We start from the raw sequence: 15,302 nt of genomic DNA, 5'->3' as shown, positions 1-15,302 counted from the left end.
GATAAGACCAAGCTCAACGATATGGTCCCAACAGGAAGGAGTAATGAATGACAAAATTCCAATTCTCAACCTTAACAACTGCTTTCATTGCTACTAAGGTTCTAAATATGAACTACAGAAAATAATGGAAAAAGAACTATTTATCTAATGATGGCCTTTACGTTCCAAATGAACACGATCCAGCTTAAGGACTGTAGCTCAAGAACATCTGACAGCTCAGTTCACTGCTCTTCTATACAAAACAGATGGTCAAAAATTCCTACTTTTCTTCAGCCAATGACATCAGTGTTATAAGAAAAGATTGAGCTTATTAAGCAACTTTTGCTCAACCTTCACAGCTTGGTGGGACGGAGCTGATTAAAGGATATACATTTTGAGAAGACTTTTAATAAAGTTATAATCTTTGCAGGGAACTCTAAAATAACTTGATAGAGGAAGGAGGATTAAAAAAAACTGTCCTCAGTAGTAAATGAGCAGACTTCCCAACCCCAACATGCTTTAACCAGCTTTTTTTATTTTATGCTCATGCAGTACTGTAAGGCAAAATTTGGCAATTTATCCATTTCTTTTTCATGGAACAGAAAAATGTACACTTTCCTATGAAACTGAGATTTACCATATATGTATAAAATAGGCATAGTACAAAGGAACAAGACTACAAAAGTTGATGCAACTTGGGCAAAATTTAAGTGTTTAGTTGACAAAACCAGAATAGAAATTCTTTATAAAAGTATGTATTATTTCAGATACAGAAGGATAATTAACATCCCATTTGGATTAATGGACAGGTGAAGCTGCATGTCAACTTTTCTGCCAAAAGTCTATGCCAGGAAGAGTGAAAAAGGCATTATACCACATACTACTGAACATGTTCTATTCTACCTATATGAAACCAACTGTGATGCTGCACCATTACCACTTGGAGATTACAACTTGATGCTTGTAAATTGCTTGTTTTATACATAACCTAAGTAACTTAAATTTCCAAGACGCAAGGAATTCTTTGAGTAACAGACAAGCTTTCAAACACAGTACATTCTTCTTCAATCTTCTTCATTTCCAAACACGGATAAACATGATTAAAGGCAGCACTGAAAGGCTTAAAGGCCTGTAGACAGGAGTCCAGACAAGTTTGGGGTTCAGCTTAAAAAGGAAAAGCCATTTTTAAGGCTATTTTTACAAGCAAACATGAACTTCTCATCACTAACTTGGGTCAAGAATTTCAAACAATTCCTAGACTTCAGATGACTGACAACAACCCAAAATCTATCTTTGGGTTCTGTCTAAATCTTGATAAAGGGTTTTTTCACTTGTCAGGACCTCAAATCAGTGGTTGTATGAAGTGGAGATGCCACTGATCCAACTAGAACTGTTACAGTTTCACCTAAAAAAACAACAATTCCAAAGCCATCTAAAAAGACAGCTCAGAATCACGTGAAGCAGCACAACACTAAGCATAAAAGACTTGCTCACATCCCAGCTCTAACAGGGTACTCCTGTGGTCTTAATTAAGTCACAACCTTTTTGTCACCTACCCAACATGCCTCATCCTACTTCTGGGAAAACATCTAAGAATGGCACTGACATCATTCAGCAGAGTAAATGAGCCTGGGTGGAGCACTACGCTAACACAGTGATATTGTGTCCAGTTCCTGGTATAAGTTGGATATTGATACACAGCACTGCATTCTCCCTAACTGCCATGTAGAGACACTCTTAGATCCTCAGGATAGCTAATATGCTTTACTATTTCTGAAGTATCATATATGTTTAAACCATCTTAAACAGTGCACAGAATAAAGAATGCAGGGGTTCGGGTTGTAGCCGTGTTGGTCTAAGGACATAGGCAGACAAAGTTCCTTGGGTGAATTTGATATCTTTTATTAGACCAACCCAAATGGTTGGAGAATAGTTATTAAGCAAGCTTTCAGGTTCAAAAACCCTTCATCAGGCTAAGGAAGCTTCAGCAGCTGGTGTGTGCTCTTCCTGAATGGAATGAAAAGTAAACAAGCCAGGGGCTGGGCTGGGCTGGGGAGTCAGTTGCCAGGCAGATTATAATGTATCAGAAATCCAATGATTTGACTCCCTAGCCCAGCCCAGCCCCTGGCTTGTTTACTTTTTATTCCATCCAGGAAGAGCACACACCAGCTGCTGAAGCTTCCTTAGCCTGATGAAGGGTTTTTGAACCCAAAAGCTTGCTTAATAACTATTCTCCAACCATTTGGGTTGGTCTAATAAAAGATATCAAATTCACCCAAGGAACCTTGTCAGAATAAAGAATATAACTCATGTTTTAAAAAAAAGAAACTGTGCAGAGTACCAGGGAATATTAGATAATAAACCTGCAAAATTATACCACTGTTCCAGGATGGATGAACTCCAAAATGTTCCATTGCATACTTTGAAACTGAGGCATGTGACGCATTCAGCATATTTTCAAAAAAAAATTGGTCAGACCAAAGATCTTCCACAAGTAGACACAGAGCCTTTCACCTTTGCTTGCCCTGATTGTGCATATCATGTGGCCTCCCACACCTCTTTCAAACCTGTCAAATTCCCACTTCACTAATGAAGTAACTTGATTTGTAGCAGGGTGGATTTGATTTAAATCATTTTGATTTTAATTACTTATCAGGAAGCCATGACTGAATTATTGTTTTCAACAAAAGTATTCTTGTTTGATATAACCTGAATGCATATTATTCATAACTCAGAGATAGATGTAGGTTTCATTGGTAGAAGGTACACACTATACACTTTAAAACAGTGATTTGTTTTGATATTTTTTCAGATTAATTTTGCAGCTACATCACAAAACTGAATTATGATTTGGTTTTTATTTACCACAACTAATTGAAGCAGATACTCGTGAAGTCATTGGGAGGCAAACTATTTCCAATTCATTAGATAAATCATGGATATTTGGGTGATATTTTTGCCATGCGTGGTATTAAGAGGACATCAAATGAGCACTTCAGCCACGTTATTAGCTTGGGGTTTTCTTCAGATCTTTCATTTCTTCTTTCTTATGGCCTGGCAAGTCGGCTGCCATGGTAGGTTTTCCCTTCTACTATACCATTCCCTCACTAGATCTCAAGTTAAGGGAGAGGCTATACTCAAACTTATACCTCAAGACTCCTGGAATATTCCACTCAAAATGTTTCTCTCTGTTTCTACTGCCCCTCCCTCCTTGCATTTATCGCCAGACTCCTCCTTGCCCGGATCTACTCCACCCCAACAATCCTCTATTCATTTAACTTCTTGAAACTTGGCAGTTTTAGAGACAGGTAGGGGCTTGACTCTGTGTACACAAACTTGCAGAAGGACAAGAGCTGATGGGTGGGTAATCAGGTCTGTTATCTCTCATCTCCATATACTGCTAACAAGGATGTTATCTCTGGAGACAGAAATCCATAGTTTGAGAATTGAAACTAAGCATCACAGAGATGCTTAATGGTATCTTTCAGATCGAGCACTGAGTCCCATTGGGTAGAGTAGTTTTCTTTAATCTTTCCTAATCTATAAAGGAGCCTCTAATATAGTCCATGACCTGTTATGACCTATTTAGAAGATTATATCAAGATCCTGACAACTTAGATGGATAAGTCAAGAAAAAAAGGAGGAAGCAGAATGTTAGAGGCTTGACTGATATTGGGGGCACGGGGAGTAGGGGAAGAGTGACTCTCTCAGTGACGTATTTGGGAATGGGGGCAAGGGAAGGGAGGTGAAGAACAGGAGGGTCCCGAATAAGTTGGTTAAACCGAATCATGGTTGTCTGTTTTTAAGTCAGAGAGACAGTGAAACATAGAACTAAATGAATAAAGACAAGTAAAAAATGACGAGACAGATCTATCACTAACATTAAACTGACCATTTAAAGTGTGAACAGATAACAAATTCTGGAGGAGTATATAGTGAAAACATGAAACAGCCAAGGACAAGTCCTGAAGAACTTCAATGAAGTTTCAGAAAGTAGATATTTTTTTTTCCTAAGAAGCACCAAAGAAAGGTTAAAAATAGGAAAATCAGGAGACAATCTTGTGAGACTTAAGGGAGGACAAGCTTTTATAAAAGGAGAATATGTTCATTGTCAGAAACTAAAAGAACAGAGAGTAGGGGGATTTTAAAATTTAAGTGAGAATATGCCGCAGGCAGACTAGGCAGAAACAGAACCTTATGAAAGCACTACTTCTGTTATTAATATTAACCTAAGCAAGTCAGTCCCAGCATATTGACAGAAAAAGGTAGGAAATATCTATGAGTTGTAGCAAAACCAAATAGCCTAATTAAAACATATGTATATTTAATATCATTCTGCAAACAAAAACACACCACTAAGTTTTTTGTTTGAATATGAAGTTTCAAAAAGAAGCAGCACCACCCCCCAAAAAAATTACAAAACAATTATGGGATCAGTTCAAAAAAGCAGATGCAACCAGTAAAATTTTACTCACTATTAGAAGTATATAGCTTCTTATGAGAGTATACAGATCTTTCCCAGGTAAAGTTATTACAGCTACTTTTGTGGAAATAACAGAAAATTACAAAAAAAAATGTCCATAGGGTTTAACACAACTATTCTAAGAAGAAACAATTGGCTTAATTAACAATCTAGAAAGCTGCAAATTTACTCAAAAAGACTTGAGAGCAGATGCACACTGACCTAACAGTGCCAAAAACAAATAAGGCTACAAAACACACATTAGAAACATTGTAATAAAGGGAACAATGGAAAAAATCTCTTTAAAAATTCCATTACAAACAAGAAAGACTGAGTCTTTCATGTGGTCCAAAAATCAGATGTGCATCAGCACATAACAGTAGAGGCATCTCCCTGTCTTGTGAGACAACAGAATTACACAAAGTGAGACTCCAGCTTGCTAAACGTAATCCTCACTTGGAAGTGAAGCTGGAGTGCCCCATCCAGGGTGCAAAAGCCTGGGCAATGTATATGGAGACATTGAGCTGCCCACACATCAGTGCCCACCTTTCAGCCTTGCTGGTTTAAACCAAAAGGAAAGGTAGGTGCCAGTATATTTGGACCCAACTTGGTCACATGAGATGCCAGAGCAAAGGAGATCATTCACCTGTAACTAGTTAACATTATATGGCAGCCCCATTGCTCTCATTCAGCAGGAATACTGTTTGACATCACATTCATAAAACCATGTCTTAGAATTTTTCCCACTTAGTTAATCTGATTTACCACTGAGCATTGTTAAATCTAAAAGAAAAGTTTTTGCAGGACAAAATCTAAGCAATTTCTCAGACAGTTCTCTCCCCTTTTCTCAGGTTTCTTCATACAGGGTTCCTACAATCAGAAAAATATCCCTCTGCACTGGAGATTTCTAATCTAACCAGACTCATTTTTCAGTCTACCATGTAAATTGAGGAGCAGCACATTAGAGCTTTTAATCAAGTCCTGAGGTAGGAATTGTTGGATCAAACACTATAAATTTCTTTAACAAAGGGTCCAAAATCCTACTGCACAATTAATTTTAGCAGGCGAATGTGTAGCATTGTTTTTTGCAATGGTTTAAGGACATGAATCTCAAAGGTTCGAGTTAATTGTAGCTCTTCCCCTGTAAGGCATTAAGCACAACTCTTATAATTCATCATTTAAATTTCTAAGTCTTAAAACTGATCACCAAACTAGGCAGTGAGAGATGAAATCCCATTATTAGAAGTGACATATGGATATTTATATTCTACATCAAAGATTCCCAACCACTAGGCCAGAGCCTGGTACTGGTCCGTGGGTGGTTGGCTGCAGGGTCATGGCAAGAGACCCCCACTCGGAGCCCCATCTGTCTGCCCAGGCGAACGGCTTCTGAGGTCACAGTTGAGCTTTCGGTATTAAAGCTGGGCAGCGGGGGAGCCCCAGGAGAGAGGCAGCTGGCTCCGTGTACCCCATCCCGTGGTAAAGAGAAGGTTGGGAACCACTGTTCTACATCATTTCCCAGTAAAACAGTAATTTAGCTAATAAGGAATGGATTACTAGAACTGACACATGAACTACTAGAAATAGGTCCTGCCTTAACCCAAAAGGCTGTCGACTCATAAAGCACAAATAAAGGCACCCCGGAACTTAATTTTAATGAAATGTCATAGCTTATTTAAATAAATTGACTCTTCTGAAATTCTCACCAAAAAAATTTAAAAGACTTCTTCATAATGTTGAACATTATGTTTGATGTGCAATGTTAAAAGTTGATTAATTTGTTACAGGCTCTCAGTACATATAGTTGAAGTTAAAGCATCCTAGAGAAAACTGGAACCGTAAGAAGAAACAAACTGACTTCATTTATATAAATAAAAAGTGTGTTTGCTGTTATGCTAAGATTGCAGTAGCAGGGAAGATATAATCAGATACCAGCGTTAGCTATAGCGAGTTTTAAAGCAATGATACAATATTTAAAGGAATCATTTGAGGTATTCCAATAGCTTTAATAATACAGACCTGTGTATATGACAGGTTTCATGTATGTAACTATTTTTTGAGCAACTTTACCTTCATGTTTGAATTTAAGATGCCATCTGCTACTCATTCATTTATCAACATACCCTTTTGTCACCAATTGTCAAGGAAACACTAAAAATCAACAGTAACTGAAAAAAATAATTAAAATAACCCTGGTCCAAAAACAGACTTATAACTGAGATCATTTTTAGGGGTGCACCAAAATATTGGTTGACTATTGGATTGGCACTGATAAAAGGAGAAATTACATTATTGGCTACCGGCTTTTTTTGGTCACTGTAGCTGATAAGTATGGATGTGTGCCCGGAGCACTGTAGTGTGCATAGTCCAGTCCCTGCACCTTACCACTGGCCCAAGTCTGCAGCAGGCTATAGGTCCCAGTGAGCAGCAGGAGGGGGAAGGGGCACCAGGGAGCAGTCACAGGGTGCTGTGCTCAGCAAAGGGACTATTAGCAGCTCCTGGTGCTGCCATGGCAATGACGCGTGCACAGCAGGCACCCGAGTGCTGGGGATGCCGTGGAAATGTTGGGCTGTGTGTGCAGGTGGGATAAGGACTATGTGAGGGACACTGTGCTCTACTGGGCACTTTTGCAGAAGTGGCTTCTCCCTGGTGGCTGTGGGAGCTCGGCTGCATGGGACCCTCTGGCACTCAGGCAGCGGTGTGCTCTGGGGCTCCAAACACCGCTGTCCACAAGAGGGTCCACCCCACCTGCCCAGGACAGCAGCATGAGCTGCGTGGGGAGTGGGGCTGCACATAGGAGCTGTGGGTTAGGGGGCAACATGTATGGGAATAAGGTAGTCACTGCCTTCCTCATCAAGGGTCACAGCAGACAAGAGGCATGCACACGTGACATAAATCCAAAACAAACAAACAAAGTGCATTTGTGTCAGTAATATAAAATGCCTTGCACTATTACTAAATGTTGGTTATCAGATCGGCATGGTTGGTTAATAGTCAGCTATCAGTATTGGCCAATAAAGTCTTTATTGGTGCACCCTATTGACTTTTTGTAGCTATTTCAAAATGATCTAAGAGCAATATATGGGCCAGCATCACTTGTTCATACATTACTTAAAAAAAAAAAAAAAGTACTTTGCGAGTCACCAAGAACAGCTAAGCTAGTTCAACAAATGGCTAATACTCTCACTTACCATTTCTTGAGATACTCTTATTCTGTTAGATAATATCTGGTCTAAAAGGACCTCTGAAAGTACAAAACTTCAGATAAATGCTGTCAAATTTAAAGGTCTGTGTTTTAAAACTCCTTCCATTAACTTAGTGTTGGCGCTCTCACATAATTATTCTGAATGAGCAAAAAAGTATGCCAAGTTGGTTAATTTTGTTTTACAGAATTTGTAGTACTGCGAGTTGGAATCTGCAAAATTTCACCAAGTCTTAACACTTCATGTTAGGTATTAAACTTGCTTTATTTCTAAAATGTAAGTATTTGAATATCTCTTAGTGTAATACCTACAGTAAAAGAGCAAAAATTATTGAGACAGCAAAAATGATACTGATGGAATAAACACTTTTTTTTGTTGTAGACATTAAGTTTTAGGATGCACAATAGTCAAGTGGACTGCAAGGCAGAAAACCTGGTTCAATCTCTGCCACTGACCAGTTGGGCAATCCACTTAATCACTTTTTGCTTCAGTTTTGTTATCTGTAAAAATTAGAAAAATGATATTTTCCTTTGTGAAGTCCTTCAACTTCTGTGGGGTGGGTCAGTGGATTATCATTACAGGTACTCCTCACTTAACGACCTACCTGTTTAACGACTGCGCAGACTTACGACCAGCTCTCCGAGCAGTTGGTATTGTACGAAATGTATTGTGGAAATGGCAGCGCGGCGTCTCAAGCCAAGGCACGCAGTATCAAGGGGCAGCTCCTCGCTTATCGACCAATTTGCTTAACGACCTAGTCGCAGGAACGGAACTTGGTCGTTAAGTGAGGAGTGCCTGTAGTTACTTCTTGAGTTGCAAACACCAATGCAGAAGCCATTATGAAATATGTGCCGCTTACAGTTTTCAGTACGTGATAAAGATTAAATAGTCTTTACATACTAAATCAGGGACAGGCAATTATTTTGGGTTGAGGGCTGTTTATCGAGTTTTGGCAAGCTGTCGAGGGCCACATGGGTAGCTCCACCTTGACAGGTGCCCCACCATCCCACCCCTAACCTCTGACCTTTGTCACTGGAAGTCCCTCCCCTGCCCCTGGAAGTACTCCTTTGGGGAAGAGGGTTTGCCATCTTAAAGGGAAAAAAACAAAATTACATACTAAAAATCAAACAAACATAATAATATATTTTAATTTAGTTTAATTAAAAATGTATTTTTGTTCTGATTTGTGTGTGTTTATGCTGTATATGCAGAAGTGATTGCCTATGGGAGTTTGTGGGGATGTCTGGATGTGGGTATGGGAGCCATGTACTTCAGAGTGGCCGGAGGGCGGGCAGGAAATTGGGGAAAGTGGCAGCGGGGAGTGGAAGTGAGCGGGAGTGCAGGGCCTGCACCAATGTCCTAGGGCCAGTGCTGGCAGGGCCCACAGCAGGGCAGTAGGAGCAGAGGGCATGGGCTGGCAGGGGTCTGTGGAGCCAGGCTGGACTGCACCAGCACGGAGAGCGGGGGAGCTGAACCGGCTCCACAAAGCCCCTGCCAGCCTGGACCCGTAGTGCCAAGGGGCAGCTGCATGAGCCTGCCCAGCAGGGCTGAGGGGGAAGGTGGGAGCTTTCCTGGCTGCCCAAGTCTAGGTAGTCTCTGGGCCAGGCTCCCTGCTCTCCTCCCTCTGCCCAGGGGAGGGCTATGGGACTATTCCAGGTCTGCAGAAACCAGGCAACTCTTCCCCCACAGCTGGGCCCCAGGTCCTGGGAGCAGGGGGAAAAGGGTCCCTTTCCCCTCCTGCTGCTGCTGCCAGGTGCAAGGGAAACTTTCATGTCCTGCAGGGGAGCCTGAATGAACCTGGCCCCAGGAAGGGTAGGACCTGGCTGAGCTGAGGATAAGGCAACAAGCCTACTTGTTTGGGCTCTCTGCCCCGCTGCCTTTACCCCAGGAACCCTGCGCCAGCTGCACATCCCTGCCCACTTGGCAGAGGGAGGTCCTCACCACCTTCACTACTGCTTGGTAGGCAGGGGGTGCGCATCTGGTGCAGAGCTCCAGAGGGAAATGCAGCAGAATGGAGAGCCCTGAACACAGAGAGCAGCCCACATCCAGACCGCACTCAAATATGGGGGGGGGAGGGGGGGGGGGGAAGGCACATACCTCACCATGCCTCCTCTGGGGGATGCACACAACAGCAGAAAGCTGTCTCCCATCCCCCACTCCCTGGATGAGCTGCCTGTGGCTCTGTCCTGCTCCCTACCCTGAATCCCATGCACCACCTTGGCTGGGCAATGCCCCCAGCCCCTGCTCCACTCCCTCCCTTACTGTGAGGGCCTCAATCTGCCTCCCTCCACATCCCTTCCCTCCCTAATGCCCCTTTCCCTCCACAGACTTACTTGTAGGGAGCTGCTCTCCATGCTGCCCAGCCATATTCCTGGCAATGTGCATGTGAGCTCCCTGCACCCCTTTCCCAGGACCCCCAAGCAGGACCCCTTGCAGGCTAAAATGTTGCCCACCTACAAGAGGAAACCCAGGCATCCAGGGGCCCCAGCCCCGTAGGGGAGGGAACCGCGGCGTCCAGGGCCCTGGCCAGAAGGCATAATTATTGGTAAGCATTATCAGCTACAACAGCCAAAAAAAGCCAAGATCCAATAATGTCATTTCTCTTATCAGTGCTGATCTGATAGGCAACTGATATATCGGTGCACCTCTACAATTTAATTCTCCCTCATGGAAGGAGACTCCGCCTTAATTTTAATTAAAAATTTACCCCTTAAAATACTTAAATAATTTCTCTTAAACCAAATGCGATTTCATCAGTCCCCTGAAAATGAGAGAAGCTTGTGTGTGTGTGTGTGTGTGTGTGGGGGGGGGGGGGAGGGGGGTTGGCAATATCTTTTACTAGACCAGGGCTCAGCAACCTTTCAGAAATGGCGTGCCAAGTCTTCATTTATTCACTCTTATTTAAAGTTTTGTGTGCCAGTAATACATTTTAACATTTATAAGGTCTCTCACTATATGTAATTAAACTATTGTTGTATGTGAAGTAAATAAGGTTTTAAAATGTTTAAAAAGCTTCATTTAACATTAAATTAAAATGCATAAGCAGCGGAAGGGGAGACTAACAGAGCTTAGCCCCCTCCCAAACACAGGGCAGCGGTAGGGCCACAAAGCAGCCCGGCCACAAGCTTCTGGTGGCTGCAGCAGGGGTAGGGAGAGGCATGCAGGCAGCAGTGAGGGAGGGAGTGGGGCTAGGGCTGGGGGAGGTGCAGTACTCAGGGCAAGGCATGGGACTGAGCCCCAAACAGGTCATCAGGGGGTGCGGCTCCTGCTGCTACATGCAACCCGGGGGACACATGCCCCAGATCTGTGTGGGGCAGGGTGGGCTGCAGCTGTGGGCTGGGGCCAGGCTCTTCCTGGAGGAGGCACAGGGGTGGTGGTGGGGGGAAGGCAGACTATGCTCAGGGTGGGTGGTGGCAGCATTGGGAGGGGGCTGAGGGGGGCTGCAGCCAACTCCAAGATTTGCTGTAGCCCACCCAACCCCCCCCAAGCACCACCACTGGAGTCCTGGAGTGCAGCACGCGCCTCCCCACACCGGGAAGAGCCCGACACTGCCCCAGTCTCAGCCTCCCCCGCCCCACACAGATCCAGAACACGCACTCCCTGTGCCTCCTGGAACGCATGCAGCTGTGGGAGCCACCGCCCCTGCCCACGCTCCCTGGATGAGCTGCGGCTCTATCTCGTGCCCTGCTCCACCCACCCCTGCTATGCAGGGTCTGGTGGGGTGGGCACGGGGCTCCATCCCCTCCAGTCCAGTGCCACAGACAAGGCTTGCCCCACTCCAGACCTAGGCTTGGGGCCCGCACAGGCAGTGTGGGGCAGGGAGGCAGCTAGTGTTGGTGCAGCGCCCACCAGAGCCAGAGCAGCACTGGGCAATGCCTCCCACCCCTTTCCCTGCAGAATTTCCTGCCTGAGGAGGGAAGGGACATGGATGCATGCTTAGCCCCCCAAAACAAATTTTCTTCCTTTGCCTGAGAGTGCCAATTAAAATAATCTTGCATGCCACCTTTGGCATGCATGCCATAGGTTGCCAACCCAGTACTAGACCAATGAAAAGGTTTTTGGGTACAAAATGCCTTCTCAGGTCTGGGAAAGAAGCAGTGACAGCCTAAACTAAAACCCAGATAAAACCATTCATATAATTTATTTAGCTTAGGTTGTCTCTACTTCTTTCCCAGACCTGAGAAAGGGTACTTTGTGTCTGAAAACTCATCCGTCTCTCACAGCTATATAGTTGATCTAATAAAAAAAATTAAGAAAACCTTGTTTCTTGTTTATTTCCTGGACCATCAAAAACTATAACACTGCATCCTGAAAATGAGACAAAAGAATTCAGGTACGTCAAGTCCCTATCAGCAGTTCAGCAATTTAATAGCATAAGTTTGTCCACAAACACAAAGAACCTTACTAACTTAACACATTTTCCAGCTAACTGATACATGCAAGACAGCACACTCCTGTGTTTAAGACAACAGCTAGTGTACTTCATTAGCAGACATCCAGTCCAATGGCAGGACCTTCAGCAGAGTCCAACCACCTTCCTGAGCGACAACACTCCTCAGACACAGAAGCATATTTAAAACTCTTACATGTGTTGATGCCTTACTTCAGTTTCTGATATAATTAATGTTTAAAGTCACTGGAAAAGGTGCACCGATATGTCAGGCCATATAATTACTGGCACTGATAGAAGGAAAATTGACATTATCGGCCACATAAGCCAAAAAAAGGCAATAGCCTATAATGTTGCTGATAAATGCCACGTGCATACGTGCAGCCGCAGCATGCACACAGCCAGGAATGCAGCCCGGCAGCTTGGAGAGCAACGTCCAGCCAGTAACTCTGTAGGAAGGAAGGGGCATGGGGGAGGGGGAAGATCAAGGATCCCACAAACAGGTAGGAAGTGGGGCTGGGGCAGGGCATAGGAGAGAGCCATGGGCAGCTTGCTGTGGTGTCAGATCCCACCACTGCGCACACCCACAGGGGAGGCATGGGAGGGCATGTGTTCTCCAGATCTGTGCATGAGGTGGAGGCGGGCTGCCCACTGCAGGCTAGGGGCTGCACCAGCCTCTTCCCAGTGAGGGGGGGAGGGGGAGCAGGACAGGACACTGGGCTGGGGTTATGCTTGGGGTAGGTGGTGGCGCTAGGAGGGGGGGGCTACAGCCCCACCAAAATTTGCCGTAGCCCCCCACCTCATAACCTCCGCTCCAAGTGCTGCTGCCCTGCCTGGCTGGAAGACAGCCCTAGCCCAGCCCCCAGTGGCAGCCCACCCTTGCCCACACACAAATCTGGGGGACAGGCCCCCACACCTCCTCTGGGGTACACACAGCAACAGGAGCTGCCCCCCACCATATGTGCAGCACCTGCTCCTGCTGCAGCCCCTCCCTCACCACAGGGGCCTCAATCTGCACCCCCCCCCCCCCCGAACAAACTTACCAGCCAGATGCTGCTCTCCAAGCTGCGAGGCTGCATATTGGGAATTGGATCAGTATCAGTCAAAACGGCTGGTTAATGATCAGCCATTGATATCAGCCCACAAAAATCTTCCTTGGCGCACCCCTAGTCACTGGGTCTAACTACAGAATGCAGCTGTTAGTAGCTTAACTTGCAAGCTGCCAGTTGCTCCAGGGTGCTCTGAGGCCACCCTAATCATGTTATTTTGGTTGCTATTTTGTCCTGTACCCACATCTATACTGGTGGTAGTGCTCTGTGCCCTTGGTACCAATCATGCTGTTGTAATGTTGCTCCCTTGAACAGCAGGACACTGGAAGGCCTGGTAACACGCTGTGGCCTGTACTGATACTGTCACAAAATTAAGACCAAAAAGAACCATCAAGGAGGGCTCCTTTGAAACACAGGGTGTGTTCTGATCACCACAGAGCAGTGCAGCAATTACCTTAAGGAAGTTGGTCATCCTGGATAATTACTGGATAATCAAGATGTGCAAGACAAACACAATAACACAATGCATCATGACAGAAAGAGACATGAAATTAAAACAGCAGCTGTCAACCTTTTGGGTCTGGGCTCCGCTCTGCCCCAGATAAACCTGCCCCAGAGACCTCTACCTTAGCTTTCTCTTGGTTTTGACTGCCGAAGCCAGCAGAACAGCTCTGCTGTTGCAGACAACTCGGCTCACAAACAGGTAGAATTTTTCTAGCACAACAGATCCCTATGGGAAACCTTTGGGTTTATCAGGCTGCACACCTAACACTGCTAAGATCGCAAGGGCCCTGCAGCACCCATGAAAGCATCTCCAGGCTCACAAGGTGCTGCACCCCGGGGGCTAGGAATCAACTGCATTAAAGCCTGAAGCCCCAGGATTTGGGCCCTTGTTATGGCTCGGCACTGCTCCGATAACCAGCTGCTGCTGCTGCCAGGGGGAGCTCAGCTCAGCCCACCCGAGCCCGCCTGCCGGGGGGCCCGGAGACCGAGGGGGTCATTTCCACGCCGGCCGGCCAGGCATGTCTCTCCTTCCTGACTCCTGGGCAGCAAGGTGTCCCAGCCCAGCCCCGCCGCTCACCAGCCCGTCTCGTCCTCCTCGCCGCCCGCCAGGCACTCCAGCTCGTCGGGCCGCAGCGGCTCCACCTCGTCCAGAAGGCCGCCGCCGCCCTCCCCAGCCGCGCTGCCCCTGCCGTCGCGGGGCTCGTCCGCGGGCGGCCGCCGTGGCCCGGCGCCGGGGCTGAGGCAGCGGCCGTCCGGCGCAGGGTCCAGGGCCGGGCCCGGAGCGGGGGCCGCGGGGCCCGGGCCGGGGCCGGCGAGGGGCCGCTTGGGGCCGGCGGGCGCGGCGTGGCGGCTGCGCAGCTGCTCGTTCTGCTTCTCCAGCTTCTTCACCAGCTCCTGCAGCTTCCGCACCTCCGCGTCCGCGCTCACGTCCGCGCTCGCCTCCTCCATGGCCGGGCCCGGTCCCGCCGCAGGAAGAACGCGGCCAGTCGCCGCTGCGGTGGGAGCGGCCGGACCCTCTACATGGCCGCACGGGCGGGCGCTGGCGCCGGCACCGTGACCGCCCCGGGCTGGGTTCGGCCCAGGAGCCGCCGCCTCGTCAGCTGCGCCGCCGGCCCGCGCGGGGCGGGGCGCGCGCACATCCGGCCGGCGCCGCCATCTTGCGACGCCTCAGCCAGCCCGCAGCCTAGGCGGGGGCGGGGCCGCAGCCGCGGCCCAAAGTGAGGCTGGCCGACCCGGAAGGGCCGCGGGGACAATGGGCCGGCACTGACCTCATAGGAGGCGGGGCCGTAGGGTTCGTCTCGGAGCCTCGGGGCAAGGGGAGGGGCGGGGCCGTGTCCGAGCAGCTCCCACCTGTGCCCCGCCCTGCCCCTCCCCTCCCCTCCCCTGGGCACTTCCCCGCAGGTGCGCACGACGCGGAGGCGGATTAAGGCGTAGGCAAATGAGTCGCATGCCTAGGGCCCTAATTGAAGAAAGGGCCAGTTGTGCTAATGTTACATATTAAAATAATTGAGGGGAAAAAAGGTAATATAAAATATCATCTTCAGCTGGGGGCCCTTGAGTTTGTTTGCCTAAGACCCACTCACTACAGGGTTAATCTGGCCCTGCACACATGTACAGGCGTGCAAAGATGCACACCCACATGACTCCCCTTATACCTGAAGAAGGGTGTTTGTGCCTGAAAGCTTGTAAAGAACATTTTTTCCATCTATTTAGTG

General features: G+C 46.9%; 1 protein-coding gene across 5 annotated transcripts in view; it reads right to left on the bottom strand.

Moving 5' to 3' along the window:
* SLAIN2 (SLAIN motif family member 2) overlaps nt 1–14,762 on the bottom strand; it is a 53,320-nt gene extending 38,558 nt beyond the window's left edge. For 2 of the 5 annotated variants that reach the window (XM_014594917.3, XM_059721707.1), the window contains exon 1: nt 14,165–14,762. In XM_014594917.3, coding sequence (XP_014450403.2) covers nt 14,165–14,535 — 371 coding nt within the window. In that variant the 5' untranslated portion in view covers nt 14,536–14,762. The remainder of the gene's footprint in view (nt 1–14,164) is intronic. The other 3 variants (XM_059721704.1, XM_059721705.1, XM_059721706.1) reach the window with 3 other exon arrangements.
* Between the last annotated feature and the right edge of the window lie 540 nt (nt 14,763–15,302).

Source organism: Alligator mississippiensis, chromosome 2 (assembly GCF_030867095.1).
Source record: "Alligator mississippiensis isolate rAllMis1 chromosome 2, rAllMis1, whole genome shotgun sequence".
Classification (NCBI taxonomy): Eukaryota; Metazoa; Chordata; order Crocodylia; family Alligatoridae; genus Alligator; species Alligator mississippiensis.
This window is presented reverse-complemented; position numbering and strand designations above follow the sequence as displayed.